The 20,601-nt window shown below is 37.0% G+C and overlaps 1 protein-coding gene and 1 long non-coding RNA gene across 2 annotated transcripts in view; one reads left to right on the top strand and one right to left on the bottom strand.

Annotated features, from left to right (window-relative positions):
• HFM1 (helicase for meiosis 1) overlaps positions 1–8,627 on the top strand; it is a 39,397-nt gene extending 30,770 nt beyond the window's left edge. The window contains exons 29-38 of the mRNA XM_075759900.1: positions 2,213–2,368; positions 2,801–2,896; positions 3,318–3,436; positions 4,235–4,314; positions 4,449–4,567; positions 6,572–6,670; positions 7,126–7,186; positions 7,453–7,558; positions 7,940–8,097; positions 8,389–8,627. Coding sequence (XP_075616015.1) covers positions 2,213–2,368; positions 2,801–2,896; positions 3,318–3,436; positions 4,235–4,314; positions 4,449–4,567; positions 6,572–6,670; positions 7,126–7,186; positions 7,453–7,558; positions 7,940–8,097; positions 8,389–8,455 — 1,061 coding nt within the window. The 3' untranslated portion in view covers positions 8,456–8,627. The remainder of the gene's footprint in view (positions 1–2,212; positions 2,369–2,800; positions 2,897–3,317; positions 3,437–4,234; positions 4,315–4,448; positions 4,568–6,571; positions 6,671–7,125; positions 7,187–7,452; positions 7,559–7,939; positions 8,098–8,388) is intronic.
• LOC142602762 (uncharacterized) lies at positions 9–20,586 on the bottom strand. Its single transcript, XR_012836544.1, has 4 exons — positions 20,451–20,586; positions 19,955–20,086; positions 11,761–11,862; positions 9–3,755 (listed from the first exon to the last, which is right to left on the bottom strand). It is a non-coding gene; the product is annotated as an uncharacterized LOC142602762 (long non-coding RNA).
• Positions 20,587–20,601: the final 15 nt, after the last annotated feature.

Raw genomic sequence — 20,601 nt, 5'->3', positions numbered from 1 at the left:
TAATTTAAAGACCACTGCATAAGAATTTTGAATAAATTATTAGAATGCTTTATATCAAGCCAAATAATAAAATTACCTGATCTCAAACAAAATTCTATTACATGTTTTTTACTGGGTTGAGTATTACCTAACAGTCCTAACTACGTATCTGTTTGTTCCATTTACTAGCATAGTAATGAATTGGGAAACATCAAAACTGTTAGTAGTATTTTGCTCTGTGGATACAGATTAGGATTCTCCTTTGCCCTTTGCCTTCAAGTGGAATTAACTTTCAGTAGGGATACCCTGTCATTTATGCTGGGAAGAGCTGTCTTTGTGAATGGTTTGGTTTTGCATTGTGATAAAAAAGATACGGATTCATCTCCACTTCAGTAGCAGGAAATTTCTACAGTGGAAAATGTTGTGCCTTAATGTGTGTAGATTTAAACATTGGTCCCCTCAGTGTCAATTTCCATAGAATTGGAACTATAGCAGCAGATGAGGAGAGACAGTGATGACCTTGAAACATAGAACTTTGAAATACAATTTAAAAACAGACTGGCTGTATTAAATTCTGTCATCATGCCCCACCTGTAAAGAAGATTGCCATGTGCTAGATTAACTGAAATGTACTTGTGCTTCCACAATAAACATTGAATATTGAGACTATTACCATAATCAAGCCTGGAATAATCTGTATTCCTACAGCTAAACCCGTGGCTCAGAAGAAAGGAGGATCAGAGTTGAATAAAAAATTGTCCTTTTATTACTACTTGGCTATCTACACGTTGCACTGAGTTCAGTAAAACTCAACAAAACAGTTAATTTATTTGAAATTGGTAACAGTGAAGCTAGACTAAAAGCCGCTTTTCCTAGTTAAAGGAGTAGCTGCTGCCTGAGCATTCACACACCATTCATGGTGTCACACACACATACACACACTTATTCTTGGGTGCTCTTCCTCCTTCTTTGGGCTCAATGCTAGGTTTCCTGCAGCAGAGTCTCAGGTGTTGGATTTTATAAAATAATTTAATTGAAAGGTGCAGCAGCAGGATCAGCCCAGGCTGAGTCCCTCCAAAAAGAGGGACCCAGAACAAAGAAATCCTGGGGTAATTATACCCTTGGGTCTCATACACCCGCCCCTCAAGCGCCCTTCATGTACTGTCCATGCATCCTTTAGTCCAATGGTGATTTTTGATCTGGGGTCTTTTAGCATCTAATTGGATTCTTCTTCTGTGTCCAGGCAGGCAGGCTTTTATCTTGTTGACTTGCAGTTACCGCAGTTTTCCCCGAAGGTTGGAGCCTCCTTATCTTCTGGTTTACACTCCTTGTACACCTGCCCTTGCTGGTGGAATATGGAGAACTGAAGAGTCCCAGACTTGGAAAAACGCTACCAAGACATTAGTGTGATATCGAAATACTTTCCCGTACTAAAAGACTAAACACAGCACTGTAGCAGCTGTTAGGAAAACTACTAGGAAAATTACTGAGAAAAATACCTCTATTGCAGCCTAAAGGCTTCAGCAAATCTAGCTACTCATGCTAAGTAAAGCTAAGCAAACAGCACAAATCACACTCTTATATTCTGAAGTCATCTATTCTAATTAAAACCTACTTATTTATGTTAAACAACTAATATTCCTCAACCGTAGTCTCTTATTTTAAAGTCTGTTTCAGACTTGAAGGAAATATTTCATTTTTTTAAAAGCTTGTCTGGTTTTCCAGCAATATTTGCCTAATAAAAACATTCTTTTTACAAACGGTGCGTCTCATAGTCTAATATGAATGTTGGTTCAGTTAGAATCTAGAACCATTATTAACATTCAACTTCAAAATTACTATCAACATACTCATTTTACGCCTTTGCCAATACAGAGCTGCTGATACTCCTGTAACACAGACTGTATTAGAATTTTAAAGTTAAAATTATATCTGCAGTGCAGAGCCATAGATAAATGTAGTTTTAAAACAATACAGAAAAATTCTGTTAAAGAGACTAATTTTGTTACTCATTTAGTAACCATGTCTTTAATTCTGAAAATGTTTTGGTTTTTTAATCTCAGTCATAAAGAATGCATTCATATAATACTGTGCTTTTAATGGTACATTATCTTAACTAATTTCTACGATCTTTTAATAACATTTATAATTTCTTAAAATCTTTATAACACTGAAGGTAGTTTAGAAACAGTTTACAGCAATTTAAAATTTTAATTTTTTTTTTTTCCCAAAGTTGGCCTTGATATACAGCAAGTATATACAGCCTTTTACTTAACACCAAAAACAGTGGGAAGTAAAGTGGTTCCAAATCAAAAAATGAAAGCTGAGTCTTCACTTGGTGTGTGTTATGGCTCACCACAAAGCCTGCCAGCAGCAAAAGTAGATACAGGTAAATGGTCAGATCACAACATCTGGCTAATACCAAAGTCAACAGAAAATTGAATTCTGCTTTCAGTAGAGACCTAGATCTTTCTTTATCCCTACTGTTTCTTTCTGAAGTATAATAAAGATACAATGCTGCTGCTACCGCTTGTCAAGTGCTACAGTGCAATTCTTTGATGAATTTGAAAGTAAGAAAAATCGTGGGTGTTTGGTATCTAATATTACTGTTTGAATTTGGGAATGTGGTAGTGCCTCTGTTTTTCAGTAGCATTGATTCATTTATTTCCAATTACATTGTCTGAGGAGCCCAAAGTTTTGTTGAAGGCAACAAAATTCTAGTGACCCAGATTATTTGTAGCCCATCTTTTACTGCATGAAGCACTCTCTCAACAATAAATATGAATTAAAACCCAAGCATTTCTGTATTATATTTATGTAGGAGGCAGATCTAAACAAGAGATTACTTACAAGAAATATGGAAACAGAGATTGCAACCATCGCTGTAAAAATAAAGATGTGTGTGGACATGACTGCTGTGAGTTTCATTAAATCTACTACTTCTGTTACTTTTAGACAAATATAATTTAGAATAGCTTCATTTATACCGATAGCTACATTAACAGAAGCAACGTAAGCAAGAGAGTCAGGCCTGAATTGTTGCTATGATGCAGTCATAAAAGCAGTAATAAAAAGCTTTGTCAATAATACTTTTATAGGCATTACAACAATTAATAATGTTTTTCAGAACATCTAGCATAAGATTTAAGAGCAATGTCAAGCCTGTTATGCCTTTATATAAATATTGGTGTTTTAAATCTTTTCATTAGTGTGTTAAATCTTCTAAGATCTTTTAATAGAAGATACTAAGCTTAGTGGCAAAGTTTCCATTGAGCTGGAAAGAATTAGGATTTATCTTTCCTAAACTAATCTGAAAATTATTTTCATTTCTTTCTCAGGTAAAACTGGAGTACCTCCAAAGTCTGAGATGAATGCAGATTCCAAATTTTCTTTGTACCTAGCTGATTTAAGGAGCAGGAACTCAATTTCAACTGTACCCCCAGTAAAACGGTTAAAGGTTCATTTGAATAGAGTCAGCCATTGAATAGATTTCATCTGTTACATATTTGTATATATTGTTTGCAGATATAAGTAAATATGAACATTCAAGTTTGTCTTTTCTGTGTGGAATGCAAAACTCAAAAAAAGTACAAAGATACCAAAGGTCCAGGAATCTTTGAGAGGTTCTGATGCTGTTTGGAACGTTTCCAGTGATCCACTTCTGTGCACATACTCTTTGGGTTTACTTTTAAGGCATTTGATAGATTGTGGTTGGTGAGGTGCAGAGGCATCGTTGGAGGGTACAGTACTGTGACTGGGTTTTGGCAAAATATGACCTGAATGAAAACAAATAGTGGTATTTATCAGAGTAATGCTACTAAGAGATCTTTTTGCATTGACAGGTAGATCCACTTGTTTATAAGAAAACTAACCACGTTAGGTAGCAGATTTCATGGCTTACACTTTATCCCTTTGAATGTAGTACTAAACTAGTTCTTTCTGCAGCAAGAATGGCATTTGAGATGTTTTATTTCCTCCTCAGTTTTTTTTTGCTTGTTTGTTTGCAATAGAGAATCATTTAGCGTGTAGCTAATACGGATGACAGTTAGTGATAACGAGTCTGACTTTGCCAGGGTACTTGGATAACTCCACCAGAAGCATGTAATTCAAACCTTTTTAACTGATTACATTAGATAAGCAGACATCAGAAAGATTTTATATATGATCTTTAAAAATTATGCTAATTTGATACAGTATTAATGATGTCATTAAGATGGTTAAAAAAACAACATTTTTCATAATGTTCTGTCTTTAGATGCAGATGTTAAATCAAGCTCAAAATGTGGATCTCAAACAATTTGCTTTTACACCAAAATCTTTGCTGGCATTGCCGAGGTACTGATTTATATTAGTTACAAAAAAGAAATCAGTCTTATTTTAGATAGTATGCTAAGTTGTTTTCTGAATAAAATTATTTTGCATCTGCAACTGTTTTAGTGACATGTCACTGATTTATTGATTTTTCATAGGTCTAGCAATAAACAGTCGTCTTCATCACCTTTGTCACCTTCAGTGGACCAGGTAGACGATGTTAATAGTTTAGGAGTATCTCAGAAACAACTGCAATCCTGGAATTATGGAAAAGGTAGTAAGTTATTGCTAATGTTTGAAATTATGATTTCCACTGTTTTGATTTGAATATATTTGTAAACTGAAACTTGCTGAAATCACTACAGCAACCAGTATAGCATTATAGAACACTGAATGTATAGGCACATACAGTGGCTTTAATTTGCTTTCTTTTTGGTATTGGTAAGAATTTCTAATGTAGATCTAAGCATCTAAATGTGTCTTTAAATAAAATAGAAATTACTAAATCAAATATATGAGGGGCCAAATTTATAAATAATTCCTGAAAGGTATGACTGTAATGTATTTCCAGTGAAGCCACTTGTAATACCAGAGGTATTTTACCCCTATATCTATAAATTTTCTTTTCCCTTTCTGCTGGAAGAAGTTAGTGAAATACAAACTTTTGTTTGGTAGCTGCAAAATGTGACCATTCAGTAACTGACTTAAATAAGTAACTGACTTAATAACTCGTAAAACATCTCTATCTGGAATTCTTCCCTCATTTTCTTTCCACTGGAAAGGCCACAAATGTTTTTACATTTGGTGTTAAATGATCAGTCTTCATTATCAGTATATAACTATGATGTTCTCCTCACTGCATGCCTTTTGATTGTAATCCTATTCCTTTAAATTAATGCTTTGTATTTTCCTGCCATACTAATTTACGTGTTATAGTTGTTACCTAGTCTTAAGATGGTAGACTGTTGCGTAGCCATATCTTCAGTTGCTGGGGAGGGATGGGCAGTTAGTGTATGATATGATCGTGTTAAAAAAAAAAGTCATGGGAATACAGATGGATATTCCAGTATAGCTATAATCTATGCTCAAGAACATCTTGAGGCAAATATTACAGGATCAAGGGATTGTAGTAGATATTACTGAGTAACCATCTCCATTGAATAGCAGCAGAAAAGGTAACTTTAGCCATATTGATTGGGCCGGCTGCATTTAAAAAAATGCACCAAAAGTAGTTCTAATGAAATAAGACATCAGTTGATAGGATTTTTATAGGGTTAACTACATCTGTAATATGGTATCTTTCCATTCCAGGAAAAAAAGTAGGTAATTAAGAATATACTATGAAATTGTAGTAACCTAAACCTATAATTTATTTAAACTCTGTGTGTCTGTGCAATAATGCACCATGCTGACTGTGCACATTCAAAATCACAATAGCAGTGCCTTCCTGGTGTTGCCAGTATCTGTGGAACAGGATTTTTTTATTTTGAGCCTGTCTTGCTCCCCTTCTGTTGAAAGGGTGACCTGGATCAGGATTTCGTAGGCATATTAGGGCCATGACAGCAGAATGAGCATTCCAGTGCTGTCTGATGCTGGAATACTCTCTTCTGTATGTATGCATACTCTCTTCTGTATGGCAGAAGAGAGATGAAGAAAATTAGCAGAGAGAATTGGATTGGTGATGAAAAGAGAGAATACAACAAACAAAATGGAAAGAGAGTAAGAGAGGAAATATGGAAGTGTTCTTTGCACCAGAAAAAAAGTATTTTAAAACATTAACAATCACATTTTCATTAAGAATTTTAACAACAATGCTTGAAAATGTGTTTGGGTATTAGGTAACAGATGTATGGGAGGAAGACAGCATTCAGAGTGTTTTGGAAAACTGTGAAGGAAACAAAGGTCTGAATTAAAAGTGTTAAATTTGGAATCAAGCAATGCTTCTGACAAAGGGAAAGAATGAAATTGCAGTGATTTTTATAAGGCCTGTTTTTTTAGAATCTACATTGAGGATAACTTTTCTCAAAATAACGCTGAGGAAAAAGTGCATATGTGACAATCCTCCTTTCAATAGATTGAACAACTGGTTGTAAAACATAGAACAGTTTTTGTTGCACTTGTCCCTTACAAATGTATTACAGCTTGCTCTTGGAAACACTTGGTGTTTGTGAGTGACAAGAGCCAAGAGACAAAAAAAATGTTAAAATGTTAAAAAAAAATGTTAAAAATCTTTAATACATAACTTGACTGATACAGATAAAAGCAGATCTTGGTTTTTCAGATGCTTTGGATGTGGACTTTGAACTGAGAGATGATGTTTGGGATGATATTGATGATGAGAAATTAGTATTTGCTAGCAACTTTGCCAGTAGAGAATTAGGTAAGGTTATTTTAAAAAAACCTCTTTGTTTCCTACATACAAATTATTTTATGGGCTATTATTTGAGAATAATTTATTATAGTACATGATTAATAGCACTACCAGAATTTTTTTTGGTTGACTTGACTGCCAGGTTCACTACTCAACCTTGAATGTCATCTATATTGAGACAAATCTAATACGGAAGGGGAGTTGAAAAAGTCATAAGTAAAAATCTTTTGGATGGCTCACAACTGTGTATTTGTTAATTTATCTGACTGCTTATCTCTGCTTATCTTTACATTAGCCCAAAACCCACAGAAGAAATATTTTAAGTAAGACATTTGAATAATCTTCAAACTATTATTTGTCATATTTTGTGAAATATTTACAAGGGCTTTCAGCTGTTTTGTGACTCAGTTTTTAAAACTTTCATTCTTATATGGAACATGGACATATCTGCCTTCAAATTCAAGATGAGTGTGAACCACTTTGCCAGTATACAAGAAGCAAAGCCACAAATTATATTTCAAGAAAGTAAGCATTATATAATTTCTTACAATTTTATTCAGTTAAAAATAACATCTGTATTTCACATGTGTCTGTACGATTAAATGTATAGAAGGTTGTTCACTCATAAGAGTGAGTGAAATTTCAACTTTTAAAAAGTATGAATTGTTGAATGATTTGAATTTTTTTTCAATTTAACTGTGGAGAGAAATAAATAGAAAATCCTGAACTGAAAAGTAAGTAGGTTTGCACTTCTGTAAAAATACTTAAATTATTCAACTTGATATTTTCAGTTCATGTGCACTACAAGATGAGACCAATATTCAGAACTCAGTTGTTTCTGTGGTTAATAGCACATCAAAAGTAAACTTATCTGTACAGAGTGGAAATGTAAATATGGTGAGTAAAAATATTTTGATAACAAAATTTCCTATAATTAGAGTATTTAGTGTGTAAATATATTTACCATATCTGACTTATGAATCAATTTGGACAGACTGAATTTCTCTGTTGTCCAAACATGCGTGCATCCTGTGTTCAGTGTGATACTCATGATACAAAGATCTAGGACTTGAATTTACTTTATATAGCATGACTTCAAAATTATTTACTCAATTTGATTGTGATTGTGTAAGTTATCCAGTATATAATTATATTTATCATGTGCTTTGTCCTTGTCAAATACCATAATATCAATATAAATATCTGTACAACAATCTGGCAGTTTCTTTTTTGGTTAGTAATTTTAACCATATACACTTTTTAACATTTACATTGCAGTTCAGTTTTCAAGAAAGAAAGCATTCAAATCCCTCACAAGAGCTGAAAAGTGTACAGTGTTCTTCGATATCAGAAATAATCTCAGACTCTTCTAAATTCACTAGGAAAGAGGATTTTTTTATTTCCACAAAAGAGCAAGAAAAAGAAGTGGATCCCAGGTAATAAAAAGTTGTGTATGTTTTTTTGTTGCCTCAGTGTTCCAGGGCTTAGTTCTTCATGGAACACAGACCCTTAGGCAATGTGTTAATTTATAACATGCATTTTAAAAAGATGAATTTTCACAATAATAGTAGCAATTAACTTTTCTTAGAAAGGAAAATACTTTAAAATTATTTTGCTTGTCTTGGTATGTCTTGACTATACTTTGTATAGTGTTCCTGATTTCATAGGTTTTGATATACCTATGTCCTATACCTGATTTAATTTTTTATTTGCTTATTCTTCATCAGATATCTTCTTGATGATGAAATCAATGATGTCAAGCCCTTTCTTGGAATATTTGATGGCATTTTATAAAACATAAAACCAAAATACATTGTAAGTGCTGGGGAAAAAAGTCATTTTTACAGAGTGAAACCTTCAAATGCAGTTAAGAGAATTTGATTTCTGTTGTATACCTGTTTACCAATAGCTGGATTGCTGCATAGAGTAGATAATAACAAAACTGATGTCTAATTTATGGAATTCTAGCATACTGTCTTATTTTGAAAAGTACTCAAATATTTGTTTGTTGATCTTGCTGTTTTCAGGATTACAAAGAAAAATATTGGAATGTGTCAAAGGAGAATAGTTCTCAAACTGAGGGTGCTTTCATAGATAAAGTAAAAACCACATAAGGGAAAGCAAGTTCTTTATTACATGCCCTGCTCACAAGTACTCTTTAAATGAATGAAAGACTCTTTCCTCAGAAATTTCTTATTGCTTTTTGGTTTTGTCTTTCAGTTTCTCTAATGCTGAATTTTTCATAGCACTGATTCTGTAAAATAGGTTTACATGTAGAAGTAATAGAATGGTAAGTTATTCTAGACTATATTCCTTTTGACAGTGCTATCAACTTGTTAATAAAAGTGCAACTTCCTTCAAGCAAATGTGTTTCCAGACTCTCAACAAACCAGTTGTAAAATGTCTGTAAGCAATATTCTAAAGTTGTGTTTGGCTGTTCACTTTGATGCCTGAGGTCATAAAATGGACATTTATGCATCCTAGGCCAGGTGTAGGCAACCAAGCATTGGATTTGGGTATCTTCTTGTAGCTCTAGTGTTTGAACAGTAGATACTGCAAGTTCAATAGTTAGAAAAATAAATTATATTGCCTGAAATCCAAGAGAATGTTAATTTTCAGTGTTAATTATTCAAAATATGTGGAATTAAAATGTCTCTTCTTGCAACGTTGTTTGGGGTGCAACAAAATGCAACCATGTTTTGCTGCACTACCCGGTTGTGTTTTTCTCAGCTAATAACATTTTACTTGACTCCAGTGTTTCCTTACGCTTTTGACTTACTTTCTGGTATAATTCTTTCTCCATATGAAAGAATGGCCTAGCGCAAGCAGCCTCAACACTCACCACTCAGTATGTTTTTGACTCTGCAAATTCCAGCAGGCCCAAGCTTATAACTCACTTTGCTGTACCTCAAATATTTCATTGCATCTGGAAGTAGCAGTATGTCAGATCTCTTTTTGTCTCACGTTTTTGTTGTTTTTTTTTTTTTAATTAACCTTCCAAACCCAGGTAGCTCAGAATTACTATACTACTGCTATGTTTAGCCCAGCAGTCCTAGTCATGTACATCCTAGTAACCTCCCAGTTCTGTGTCACAAGATTTAAGAATGCAGAGTGCCAAATGTCATTTTAGGTGCCCCAGACAATCTTTCTTCGGCTCCATCTACCATGCCAGAAGAGCACGAGTCTCCCACAGGGAGATGGTCCAGGTCCTCTGGGGCATCTAAAATGGTACTTGATGCAATGTTTAAGCACATGACACTCTCCCTGCTGCTTGAAATACACCATTTTTTTTCCCCAATTTGTAGTTCATATTTACATAGCATTCTTTAATTGCCTTTGTATCCTGCCTAAACCCCCCCCCCCCAATCCTGGGGTTTTAGCTTGCAACAACTAATTGAGCTGTTCCTCAGTTCCTTCAAGTTTGACAAAAGCTGTTATATAGCAACACAAAGCCAAGCTTCAAACATGGAAAATAGGAGAGGAAGAAAACAATTTATATAATCTTGTGATTATACAACTTGGAACTTTCTGAAACCTCACTCATCTGCTGGTTGCTCAGGCCTTGCCTGCAAACCAGGGATGCTTCTGATGGCAGGGGCTGCACTTTTTCCTGCTAGTCTGCATGAAGCTCCTTCTAAAGGTTCTGAACTGTGACGTAGCAACTGTAGTGGAAGTTGATTGTGTTTAGATCTTAATAAAAATGAATAAGGTAAGTTTCTATTGACTTCTCTGTACTAAGGCTGTATCTTTTAGAGATGTTTTTTGGCCTCATTTCCACACTGAAGGTGTATTTCCATTTTTCTGTGAAATTTTCTGGTAGTTTATATAATGTCTAGAAAGTAATGACATTATTGCCATTTTTGCTTCATTTTTTGTACAGTGTAAATATAGCCATTTGGTTTTAGTTAGTTTATAGGAGTAGGTTTATATTTATATTATTACTTCAAAGACAATTATCCTTGCAGCCAGATATTTTATTTCCCTCTTAGTTTTCACCAGTGCAGGAGTTCAGTAATTATTATTGGGTTTCTTCAAGATTCAGGCTTATTAATTTTCTGATACAGTATTCAATTTTTTTCCTTTTGCTATTTAAAAGGCTTTAATTTCCAATTTGATCCATAGTCAGAAAACGTGATAACAAACGCATTTCAGTACTTTCAAGACATTCAGAGTACTTTGCAGATGGTTTATAAGATAATTTCCTGTCTCTGTTTTTCACAAGAAATCAGCATCCTGTATCATCCTTGGAAAATTACAAAATTGTGCTGTTGCTGCTGACAGCATTTCACAGATTTCAGAATATAAATCTTTCAATACTGCAATGTTTGTACAGTAATATTGAACCTCTCGTGCAAAACCATTTTTCTAGAGATAAGTGATTTGGCATTGTTGTTTTGCTTCATTATTCGTATTAGCTCTATGACTCTTTAAAGTCTAAATCACTTTCAGAAAACCAGTTTGGAAGTACTTATATGCTGAGGTGTTCTCTGTCTCAGGAGAAGGAATGACTTTTCATATGGTAGCATTTGTTATTGTTATTGCTCCATTTTTCAAATCATAATAATTGAAAAGATCAAAAGTGATAACCATTGTAAGTCTTTATGGCAGTAATTAATTGCAGATACACAGTGAATATCCTTCAAAACAAATATAGGCAGAAGGAGCAAATTGACTGCAGAATTAGAAAAACCTAGTCAAATCTGATTTTTTTAATTAATTTTTTTTTTAAATTAAACTTCCGAACTGAGGTAACTCAGAACAACTGTACTACTGCTATGTTTAGCCCAGGAGTCCTAAGCTACTGCTATGTTTAGCCCAGGAGTCCTATTCATGTACATCCCCGTCACCTCCCAGTTCATTGTCATGGTAAGATTTAAGAATGCAGAGTGTACCTCCTGCCCATCACCATCTTCTGATTTCCAGGGGAATCGGATGGCCCTCAGGCCAGAACAATGGCATCTCTCTACAGATGCTTTATATGAGTGATCAGGGGACCAAAATCCCAGGTCATGCCCCAAAACATAAGTATAGACATAGCTATGAAGAGCTGTAATTTTAGTCATTTAACTGAATCACCTTAAGTGATAAACATAGTTTACCTGGACTCCCTGTGTAGTCACTAGGAAGAGAAAGACACTGTCAGGAGGTGATTCAGATTGTATGTGGGCTGAATTGCTCTCTGGTGGAACTTGCCAGATTACCTATGACAAAATGACCACATACAGTTAGCATGGAGAAGCTGGTTGTGCTGTAAATTCACATCCAGGCTCACTGAATATTGCCCTTCTTGTGCACATGAGATGTCTGAGTTCTTTTGTCCACATAAGGATCCAACTTTTTTAAGTTGCATAGTCTAATTTCTATACAGGAAAAGATGACTGTGCTCCACTAATGTTGCTGTGTGCAGTTTCCTTTCAGGTGCTGCCCAGATGATAATCCAGACTAAATTCAACAGGATAATGTCAGACAATTTCACTAAGCTACTACCAACAGATAAAATACAGACTAAAATACACAAAAACATTGTTAAAGTCTGAAAGGATCCTTGTTTTTAATTCTGCATAGAGTTGTAACATTAAATGAGTGGCTTGAGTTTGAATCAGTGGGATTATATAAGTAATTCTTTGGGGATACAGCAGAATGCCACAGACTTTAGTCTGGGGATGATTCTATAAAATTTACATTATAAAAATACTGTTTTCCATAATGGAGTAGTGAAAGAAAATTCAATGTGACAAGAAGTCAGATTTTACTATCTTACTTGTCTGATTCTCCATAATAAAATACATGCTCATACCTGCTTTTAATTTAACTTCAACTTCCTTATATGCTTCCTTGTCCTATCACATATATTGGTTTCAGAATATAAACAGAGGTCAACCGTATCTGTGCGTGAAGAAAATGCAATATGCACTCAAATCCCATGATCTTCAAAAATTGTTAGCACAAAAATAAGTATAGTGTTTAATCATGTTGCCAGACATGTTTGTGTATAAGGCACATTTATAGCATATAGAATACTGTAAATGTATTCTAACATTTTAATTGTATGCAGCGTGTCTCATGATCATTTTAATTATGTAGACTTTATTCATGTATTTGAAGACTTTAATGGATTAAACATTACAGTAATTGTTAAAATAATAATGGCAGCTGCAACAAGTCAGGCTCTGGTTATTTTAGTGTATTTTTACTTAGATATACCTTCACAGAATAGTTATGCAAGGTATAAAAGTTGGTGCTTTTAAAGGCAGTCAGCATAATGATAAAGAGTGAACAGAAATCACCGTATGGAACCAATATGCACCTGAAAGAGAGTTAATCAGTCATTTCGTAGAGCACAAATGATACCTCTCTAAGGTGTCATCAGAATCAGTGGTATCTCTTTTAAAAGAAAGGGTATCTTGTATTACCTCTTTACGTCACCCCTTCTGCTTTTTATGTAGAAGCAAGAGAGCAGTATCATGTCAATTGTTTTACTGACAAAATCTTTAAATGAGATCCATGAATGCCTGGGATTTTTTCTAGCTCCTTTGCTTAACAAGGAAATAGAAAAAGAGGTACTAGTCAGGGTAAAATTTACTTTCTGCAGAGGACTAACACCACATTGAATTTATTGAAGGCTTACATGAAAATAAACTGAGGCACATACAGCGTGCAGATAGTTTGCAGTGATGAAGTTCAGCTTGACTGAAAAAAAAATCAAATAGACAAAGGGCAGTAGTTTATTGGCTGCCACTATTCACCTGAGATAAGGGCCAGCCCAGTTGAAACGTGTTTCTGTATTTGTTCTTTAAACCTGTGTGAGATAAAATTGTGAGACTTGCTTGTCTCCCAGTGTTGTAACTCCATGTGCTCTGGACAGGTATTTCAGATGGAGTGGGCTGGGGTAAGGACTGCATCCTCCTAAGTGAGAGGGGCCCTGGGGGCCCTTTTGTCTCCTGTCTTTTCTCAGCGGTGCTGATCACTGTTGTTCTTCCCTGTGATTGTCAAGTGACTGGAAAAGCTGTGCTACTGTTAACTCCCAGTCCTGCACTGCGTGTCCTTAACAAGAGATCCCAGTCCAGGCAGTTTATACCAGTTAAGGAGAGTTGTTTCCCAATTAGTTTAGTATGCTGCCTACCACACTAAACCACTGCGCTTTCATTCTGATCTCGTGGGATGTGCTTTGAGTGTTCTTGAGTCTGTGCTCCTGTGGTCTTTAAATGGATCGCTTCTATGTGCCAGGACTCGAGGGGCACATCTGATTGGTAGTGTGTGGAAATGTTTTGCAGAAATGCAGTAGATTATACTGAGTGGACATACTTTGTATAGAGAAGGTATATGTTCTTTCAAATACAATAAAATTGCCTAGATAAAATAGCAGGCAATTTCTTCCTCTATCTAACATATATTCTGTGGAACTAGCATGTAATGATGATATAGACCGTCCCTTTGACTTATGCTACATGGCAATTTCTACATTTTTGATAGCTGAGAATAGGGAAAAATGCAAAACATTTTGTTTTGAAGGCTGTAAGGGTATTTTGTTTATATAAATGAAACAATGGTTCTTCTGTAACTGTGAAACTTCCTGTTAAAGGATGCATATAACTTTCAAAATAAAAAGATGCTTGTAACTGTAAATGGCTATGATATATTTGCTGCTCCCCCACCCATTTAGAGGCAAAACCTATTTATGAGGCTTTATTAAGTGCAAATAATTCCCATGGCTTCAGCACAGAAGAAACAGCTGCAGAATATAGTCTGATTTGCATATAAATGACATGATTTCTGCTCAGAAAAGGATATTGAAAAATACACATTTCTACAGTGAAAACCTGATAGTCACATGTATTAAGGTCAGCTTGTGTAACTGTCTTTAAGCTGCTGCATGTTGATACCTGATCACACTGCCAGCTAGATTCAGGGTCTATCAGTTGTGCCCACTATGAAATAGTGAATTTCTTCTTTTGAGGTAATTAAGGTATCATTTGTAGGAATAGATTCCCAAACATTTATCTCAACAGTTTAAGCACTTAAAAGTGCTCAGAATGTTTATCAATACAAGTGGACAATTTCAAACTTGGCATTTTTCCTTATCTTCAGTACTGTGAATTTGTGATGCGAGGGAATTCCTATTGTTTGGGTAAGAGAGAAAAAGTCCTGCTAACTTGCTGTAGTCACTTTAGTAAATGGTAGGATATAATTAAATCAGACACAGGGCTATTACTTTTACTGTCCCAAATAGTTTCCTCAGGTTATCTCTTCTATTAAGACAAGTTCATGCTTCTAAAATTTCTGCCTGACACAGGCCACCGAGATGCTCAGCCAAAACAAAACCCAAGTGTTTCAAAGCTAAAGCTGTACATGCCATTTTATCCCAGTTGTTCCTGCTCACTGCACAAATTCTCTAAAATATGATTTATTTCAGTAGAAGTATAATTCTAGATGACTTTAATTGCTGAACTGGGATGTTACACACTATTCAGCATGGCTTCAGCACCAGTACTCATACAGAGCCTGGGCACCAGCAAAGCCAGGCTCTGCTGAACAGACCCCTACCACTCCCAGGCAAGCTATCAGAGCTCCCCCCGATCCTTGAGGAATACCCTTGGGAAGTCAGCCAGTGGGAGAGAAAACGAACACAGGCTTCCAGTCAGCAACTAGCCACTTCCCTCCCTGAAAGGCCGTAACTATGACTTTGCAATGGAGTGTTCATTTATGGACAGGCTCCTGCTGCTGCTTAGATATATCCTAACATAAAAGAAAGATGTTGGAGAGCTAGGCAGTGAAGGGTTTGGAGGAGACCTGCCAAACCTTGGTTTTCAAATCCCTGCTTGGCAAAGGTCTTACTGAATGCCATTGCCAGAAGCAATAGGTTGTCTACTCAGAGAGATTGGTTGGCCACAGTGAATTGTCTGAATGCCTCTTGGAGAGGCTTGATACTGTTTAGTAAAGAAAAAGTGAAAGTAGTGCTGTCTCGAAACTTAGATATGCAGGTCAGAACTTCTTTTTCAGCAATGTCTTTCAGTTCATAAAGGCTATTAACTTATCCGAATGAAAATGAGGCAGTAGAGTTTATTACCAGCATTCTGATTTTTTTTCCCCTGGTTGTGGTGTAATATTATTTTAGCTGTTGTAGTCCAGACTTGTTACATTACTGGGTGCAGGAAATAAACTTTTATCCCACAGCTCTATTCTTGTGTTGTACATGCTATGGCTAGAGGAGGTTTTTCTGCCTAGCTGGGAATTTCTACTCAAAGAATAGTCACCCAGCAGCTGGATCATTAACATTTTCAGTATCTCCTCAATTACAAAGATTTTAAGCTCTGAGGTCAGTTGGGTGGTTTCTAAAAATTGTACTAATAGATGTAAAAGGAGCATTCACCAAAGTATGGCAGTAGAAGTGATTAAGAAAGTGTGGGCCATGAAGTAGATCTGCTTATCTTGTGATATATCAGAGAGATGCATTTCAGAGACGGGAGGCTTGCTTAGTGAGGGAAATAACCTGTATTAGGAAGATAAGAGATATGAGCAGATCTCTCTCTCTTGGGTGTGATTGTCTCAGGCAACAATATTAGCAGAAGCTTAGACACATTCTTAGCTTCTGGAACAGATTTACCAAGATGACAGTGCATACTGAGGATGACAGTAATAACATGGGCAGTGTGTTCTGGAAAAAAATAGTTGGCATCTTGGAATGGTGAAAAACAGCTTTGGATAAGGATGTGGTTCAACAGAAATTAGTCTCTGTCCATAGACTTTATAGCAGCCAATCAGAACTGCTCTTTCAGTCAAGCAGTTAATAATATCTCAGCACTGTAGCTTAAGGGATACAATTTTCAAAATTATTGTAGTGTGGGACCGATAAATTTCAGCACAAAGAAGGCAGTATTCCATATAATTTATTTTAGATTTCCATCTAGGGTATGTTCTGACACTCCACATGAAAGTCAAATTGTCCATGTAAAATGGTTTTCAGGTGATAAGTTGACCCCTGGGGTTTTAGTAAAATAATAGATTCAGAATTCTATCTGACTTTCCAATCTATAAAAGCTAGTTATCAGCTGTTTGAAGGATTTGATAAGAAGGAGGGGGGAAAAAAGAGCTTTTGTTTAGTGACATTTTTCTCATTAATGGGGACAGTGTTAGAATCACAAACTCCTTCTGGATTTGGTAGTAAATACTCTGCTGACATGTGTTTTGGGAGGTGGTGGTTCTGTGTGAGGAGTATATGTGTCTAATCCTCTGTGATATGCATATGGAACAAGGAATATTTCTAATAGACACATACAACCCTTCAAAAGAAGACCATTTACTGTGCCACCATCTGGCCATCATTTTTAAATGCATTCTATCACCAGAGCCTACCTCTGCAGAAGTTTTGCTGGAGAATGACTGGTTTTGGTGTCTAGAGAAACACTAAGAGATTAACAACATAAACATTTTTCTGGCCAGCATTCTTTGGTATTTAAATGTAGTGCAAAATAAATGGTAACCTGAAAAGAAATGAGGTACTACTTTAAGTTCTTGTCTGAACACTCATAGGACCTGCTGTAAATTGTTTCTAGTTTTGGGTTTTATTTAATTGTATTTTCTTGAGAATACCTAGTGTACCATGTGGCTTCACTGTCAGTTTAAACAGATCGAAAGTTGGGTAGAAGCTTTTGTTGCATCTTGGTTTAGCAGATGGGTGTATCTGTATGTACATGTATATGAAATGCAGCACTAGTAAGTAACGGGAAAGGTGATAGTAAGATAGGACTAGTTGTAGTGACAGTAGAAGAAGCTTGCCTAATAAAATGCTAAAAGCATGTTTAGGTTTAGTGCAGCTGAGCGTCCCTTTGAATTTTGAGCAAACAAATACCTCCTGCTTCTTAAAAACAGCTATGCTCAAGAAAACTTGACTTTTCTACAGTCTGTGTAAACAAAAAGGATCGTCTCAAAGAAAAAACCAATTCCCTCTTCAGTTGTTCCTCACGTTACCCACTGTCCTGGATTTTCCCTGCTTGTGTTTGTGATAAACATTTAGTTCACTGCAGAAGTACCGCCTGTTATACTCTGTTGTTGGGACTTTTGCAGAAGGCTGCAAGGAGGGTGCCTGTTTGCTTCCTGTGTTACTGGGAGAAGAGGCAGATGTCTCCTCCTCTGAGAGGAACTGAGCAGTGCTCAGGGGTGGGACATCTGGCACTCTCAAGTGGGGTAGAGAAGGGAAATGCAGTGAGCCAAGATCTTGTAGGCAGTGTCGTGGAGGAGCTGGAATTTTGCTTGCAGGACAGAGCCAGGCTTTAGAGGTGACAGGATAAAGGGGAGTTCCCTGGAGCAGGCTGCGCGGGGTCTGTGGTGCTCTGTGAACCATTTGGAAATTTTCAGATTGGAAGTAAGACTGGAAAGAAAGATTTACCCTGCAGTGACACAATGGGGAGATTAATTTTCAAGCTTTTCTATTTAATCTAGCTCTCTAATGGATTGGACTTTTCATGATTTAAACAATAATTCTGCCCTGCCATTCTCATAACACCTGCTTTTAGGAATCTGGATTCTGTGGGTGTGCTTATTGGAAGGAAAAGCTTCTACCTAAAGACAATTGCTAATTCAGAGTCCCTGCAGATAGGATCAAAAAGAGCTAACTGCTCTTAAACCTTGCCTTCTTCTGGGTTTGGTTGGTTGGTTTTAGCTTTACAGAGATAACTGGGTGCTGGTCCTGCAAGTGGGTAAGTTTTAACAGATGTGGGACAGGCCTGTTCATTCACTTGAGTGAACTCCCGCTTACTCAGGTATGCATGAGCTCTACTGAGGTCTGCTGGACTTGAGTGCAAAAGCAAACTGTGACATTCTTAAAGTGCTTTTCTTCTGGAAGAGCAGATCTGAGGACCAGAAAAGTTTATGAGTAACTCTGACTTCTGCTATTGACCGGATGTAATCTGCCTCAACGCTTTCCAAAGTAACGATATATTCTCCTTTAGGTTGTTTGTCACTCTGAGGCTGATTTTTAAAATGTGTCATCCAATTTCAAGGTTTCAGGTGTTAGCACTGAAACATTTACCTATCCATTGAGGAAATTATCAAAACATTTGTATTTGCAGCCCCAGTTAATTGTAGGCCACAACTTTTGATTACTTGAAGCCCTGTGAGAAATTGTTTCCTTTCCTGGAGTGGGATGATGTAAAGTACTTTATCTGTATTCCTCCAAACCCTCCCTTTATATGTTCTGGACATGCTAGGCTGAGACAGCATCAGGTGCTGTAGCTGCCTGCGTATTCACTGAAAACACTGTGACTGCAGCCATAGGAAGAGCTGGTGTCAGACATGGAACCATCATGGCACAGGCCTGCAAGGAGAGTCGCAGGGCTCTGGATCAGGGAAGGCATACAGCAGCCACGTGTCCAGGGTCAGCCTCTTTGGAGCAGCTTGCCTCGGGACAAGGACAACCATCCATTCCCCCAACAGGGTAAGATTACTAAGGAAGCATCTCATAGATGTGTTTTTATGAAAAAGTCCCTTCCATAACTTTTAATGTGGGAGTGGGGCATCTGGCCTAACTCTTTTAATTCAATTAATCTTCTAACTAAAAAAAACATAGGAGAAAAAAGTACTGGACAAAGTATTGCCTCCTTTGGAGGCACAGCTTTATAAATCATCTGGTGCTCACATAAAGCCCTGAGGCTTTTGGAGCAATGTATACATGTTAAGTTAGGGACATTCCTCACCTTTGTTGCCTGTATTTTGCCCTGTCTCTCCTCTGGACAAATTTTATGCAGGTGCCATGTTTCCTACTGCTAGACAGGGTTGTGCTGACTGGCCAGATGTTTTTGAAAGTTAGTATGACTGGAACGTGCCTGTGAAGACACAGGAACCTAACCAGTAATGAAAGTACTCACTGAGACCATAGTTCTGTGTTAAGCATGTTCTGGCAGACGAGCTTGTTGATGCTGCTGAGCTCTGCTCCTGCCCTGTGCCACCCAGCTGCTGTGCCCATCCAGTTGTGCTGGAGGGTTGTGTGAAATTAGTTAAATGTATGAGTAATCCCTGCCCCACCTTTTGAGAAGCTTGTCTCGTAGCTCTTGGCAATGCTGTTATTGCTAGGAAAAAGTGCATGTGTGCAAAGAGCAAAGCAGACCAAAATGTTATCTTTCACAGTTATATTTCACTCATCCTTAAATTAGAAAATAGCCTTTGTTTCATGTATATGAAAAGTGAGCTATGTAGTATTAATAAAACAGACATCCTAAATCCTGCTTGAAATTGCCACTGGCAGCTATTAATGTATTTTCAACTGTATTTTTTATTTGTAGCTTAGTAGTAACTCACCAAGATGTAGTTCTGCTCGTTAGCTTTGGGGGAGGTTGAAAGTGCTTAGGATGCTCCAAGACTTCATCCCAGCTCCGCAGCCTTCCACCCTGCCTTGAAACTGTGCTGGGTTTTGTATCTCTAGTGAGAGAGCTGGAAAAGAGCAGCATTAAACTTACATTTCCAGTTGCAGTGCGGATGGAATGGGAAATGAGGTCTTTGCCACCAAGTGGAATGGGTAATAAAAATCAAGCACTGGCTAACATCTGTAAACAGCAGTGCCTTCCCACAGACTCTGACAAGAGATTTCATAACACATTTCTTTAAAAAGGTCATTGAGGAATACAACCCCCAGGATGCACCGCACACTAAGTGTTTTAACATGGCTTTCACATAGCCCTCACATCGGACATTTCCCCTTCTTAATTACGCTCATAATCGCCGGCCTGAGGCACACTGAGGAATCGCGCATCTGCCTTGCAAAAACTGCGCGCGGAAGCTAGCCATCATTGCCTACGTGGTGCTGCGCCGTTCCCTTCCTGCATACAAGCGGGTGTGCAAAGGCGCTGCCGGGCCGAACGCTGCCACACAGCCCGCTCCCTGCGCTCGGGTTCGGTGCCCGGGCCCAAGGCTGCCGTACCGGGGGAACAGGACGGCGGGCCGGTCCT

This window comes from Balearica regulorum, chromosome 8, assembly GCF_011004875.1.
Source record: "Balearica regulorum gibbericeps isolate bBalReg1 chromosome 8, bBalReg1.pri, whole genome shotgun sequence".
NCBI classification, from domain to species: domain Eukaryota; kingdom Metazoa; phylum Chordata; class Aves; order Gruiformes; family Gruidae; genus Balearica; species Balearica regulorum.
Note: the sequence above shows the minus strand (reverse complement) of the source record. Positions and strands in the feature narration are given on the sequence as shown.